The 3,378-nt window shown below is 56.1% G+C and overlaps 1 protein-coding gene across 1 annotated transcript; it reads left to right on the top strand.

The window, feature by feature from the left end:
* Positions 1 to 396: 396 nt before the first annotated feature.
* Positions 397 to 2,016, top strand: CAVIN3 (caveolae associated protein 3). The gene is made up of 2 exons (XM_037051582.1): positions 397 to 903; positions 1,404 to 2,016. The coding sequence occupies exons 1-2, from the start codon at positions 520 to 522 to the stop codon at positions 1,806 to 1,808; spliced, it is 789 nt and encodes a 262-aa protein (XP_036907477.1). The 5' UTR covers positions 397 to 519; the 3' UTR covers positions 1,809 to 2,016.
* The last annotated feature ends 1,362 nt before the right edge of the window (positions 2,017 to 3,378 follow it).

The following is a 3,378-nucleotide window of genomic DNA, read 5'->3' as shown; positions in this document are numbered from 1 at the left end:
CGGAACATGGACAACCTCCCTGTCTACACCCTGGCCCCCAGCCTGGGGGTGAAAAAACAATCTTCAGAGGTATGGGAGGCCAAGGCTGGCTGCTGTGGAGACCCATCTGGTTATCCCTTTGGTGGCCTAACATAAATACTGTAGTCTCTCTGCCCGCTTGACGCAGACAACAGAATTTTCCATGGCTCGCCCTTTTTGGTGGAGAGTATGTTTCAGAAAGAGGCACACCAGGGAATTGGAGCAGAGAACTCAAATACAGAGTGGGAGTCTGTGGGATGGGGTGGGGCTGATAACTGGGCCAACCTGCTTCCCCCGCGGGGCTCTGGGGCGGGGCAGCAGAAGGGGGAACTCTTACAAAGGACCCTGCTGCCAACATCCCGCCCGCCCCCTTCCCCCTTCGCCGCCCCAGAAGGCCAACTCCGCCTGCCTGAGTCACCACTGGAGCTGGGGAGGAGCCGGGGAAAGGCAGCCCCAGCCCAGAGCTCAGCCAACAGTCGCTGGGAGAGCAGGCTGGGTATCATGGGGGAGAGCGCACTGGAGCTGGGGCCTACGCCTGGAGCGCCGGCGCGGGGCCCGGTGCACGCGGTGACGGTGGTGACCCTGCTAGAAAAGCTGGCCACCATGCTGGAGGCGCTGCGGGAGAGGCAGGGGGGTCTGGCGCAGAGGCAGGGCAGTCTGGCCGGCTCGGTGAGCCGCATCCAGAGCGGCCTGGGTGCGCTGAGCCGCAGCCACGACTCTACGAGCAACACGCTGGTGCAGCTGCTGGCCAAGGCGGAGCGTGTGGGTTCGCACGCAGATGCCGCCCAGGAGCGCGCTGTGCACCGCGCGGCCCAGGTGCAGCGGCTGGAGGCCAACCATGGGCTGCTGGTGGCGCGCGGGAAGCTCCACGTCCTCCTCTTTAAGGTCAGTGACCTCAGGATCCCCCAACCCGGGACCTTTTCCCGCCTCCAGGCCACTATCTGGGGGCTCTCCCCTCCCATCCGCCCACCACACCCACATTCCTGACCCTGCTCCGTGGAACAGACTTAAGAGCCCCACCCTCTCCCCACACCCAGCCCGTCCCTCCCTTCCACAGCTGAACCCAGCCTAGCCAATCAAAGCCCAGCCTGCTCAGGACACGTCCACAGAATTTACTCCAAATTTTAGCCCATCCCTGAGAGAAAATAACGGTGGTGGAGGTGCATCCAGCCACAGTGCATTGCCTCTCCTCCAGTTCTTGCCCCTATGACTACTATCCTTGTCTCATGCCCCTAAGTAGGTCCCACCTATTTTACAAATTTCTGCAGTTCGGCCTGCCCCCTACTTTCCCACACCTGAATTTTCTTTCCCACTTGGGTTGCAGAGGCTAAGGCTGGTGCGGGGTGGGAGGCTGCTAGGGTCAGTGTCATGTCCATCACATGCAGGAAGAGGCTGAAATCCCACCCAGAGCCTTCCAGAAGGCACTGGAGCCTGCAGGCCCGGTGGACCAGTCTGAGCCCAGCCCAGAGCATCTGGAGGCTGAAGTTGGGGAGAGCTCGGATGAGGAGCCGCTGGAGTCCAGGGCGCAGCGGCTGCGGCGCACTGGGTTAGAGAAGGTACAGAGCCTGCGAAGGGCCCTTTCCAGCAGAAAAGGCCCTGCAGCACCAACGGCCACGCCGGTCAAGCCACCTCGCCTTGGGCCTGGCCGGAGTGCCAACGGCCAGTCGGAAGAAGTGGGGCCTGCCCTGGAATCCAAGCTGCAGCCAGAACCTCCGGGGGACACAGAGGAAGATCCTGGGAGACCTGGGGCTGCCGACTTGGCTGTGCTCCAAATAGAGAGTGCCGCATGATGGCTGGTGCTGTCTGCCTCCCCCGTGCCTATGCCTAGTCCCAAAATAAATCTTCCTTTCAGAATGCAGCATTCACGCCCAAATAAGGAATGAGTCCTGCACCCACAGCGCAGCTCCGGCCCTCCCTTCCCTCCTTCAGCCCAGCACCCTGTGTCCTAGGAGCAGCCATTCATACTTGCTCTCACCATCAATAAAAGTAATATTACCTAATCCAGATTCCATGGGGAGAGATGGGGACTGGGGAGGTGGGTGCGGGGGAGGTGGTGCAACAAATAAGACAAATGCTGGAACCAGGAGTGTGGCTTCAGTTTCAAACAGGTCATTGTGTGATTTCTCTAGTTTCCGGTGAATCCTGGCCTCTACTTCAGTGGCACATAGAAGTATCCTGGTGGTGGCTTGCTCCTTAAGTGCTTTCCTCAGGGGGACACAGCCAGCACAGTCCCTTGCTGTAGGTGCTCAATCAATGTCAACTTACAGTTTTCCTTTGTCTCCCCTTCCCCTACCACCTCCTAAAATTTGGGTTTCCCAGGATTCCGTTCTCAGCCGTCTTCTCATTCTGGTGCTCCTCAGTTAACATTCGCTTCTACCAGCCACATACACCCCAGACCATTGCCTTGAGCTGCAGATGAAAAGCACTGCAAATTCAGTATGTTCAATTTATTTTGTACTTTTAAAGTAAGTCCGATTTCAATGCCATGGCTATATATTGAGCACTTACTATACACATTCAAGATTACTCCTCCTCTTGCGTTTTCTTTACCAGTGAAGGTGTCACCATCCACACAGAAATCTGGCAGCTCTCACTGACTCTTCCTTCTCACCTTCCCCTAACGTGGAAACGGTTACCCTGTTGCTGTGACCTCTGCGATCTACTTTTCTTAATACCCATGGCCAGTGCTCTATCTCAGGCCTTATCTTTCACCTGACATTCGTGTTATTTGAACTGCCGATCTGTTCCCATCACCCTCCGACTGAGACCCCTCAATGGCTCCCCATCATTTAGAATGAAGTCCAGGCTCTTCAATCCCATTGCCTAGAACATCTTGGTGTAACATTTAGTCATCTGGTCCCTGCCCGTATTTGTAGCCTCACTTCTTGCCACTTCCCTTTATTCTGTTAGAATGGACTGAACTGGGTGCTGTCACTGTCACCTCTGCTGTCCTGCAAAACTCAGCCAGGTACCCCTGTTTGAGGACCAGACGCTCCTCTTCCTTGCTTCCAGCATGATCTGCGCACCTCAGTGCTAACTGCACTAATTGTAATACTTTGCAACTTCTCTCCCCCGCCCCACACCGTTAGCCTGTTTCCTTTGCAGCAGGGACCGTTTTATTCATTTCTGTATTTTCCACCCCAAATACCATGCTTGACACCCAGTAGGGCCTCATGGAGCAAGAGCATCGCAACTGGGGGAAGTGGGAGGGGTTGACTAGGGTCGGGAGCATGGTCATCCACCAATTCACTCAGTCATGGTCCTATAAAAACACATTTGAGTATCCACTGTGCTCCAGACTCTATGCTAGGACTTGTGAACATCAAGATGGCAATCCTTTCTGAGGCCTTTGAGCACCTC

Source organism: Sturnira hondurensis, unplaced genomic scaffold (genome assembly GCF_014824575.4).
Source record: "Sturnira hondurensis isolate 20B ecotype Veracruz unplaced genomic scaffold, ASM1482457v3 Scaffold0007378, whole genome shotgun sequence".
NCBI classification, from domain to species: Eukaryota; Metazoa; Chordata; class Mammalia; order Chiroptera; family Phyllostomidae; genus Sturnira; species Sturnira hondurensis.
This window is presented reverse-complemented; position numbering and strand designations above follow the sequence as displayed.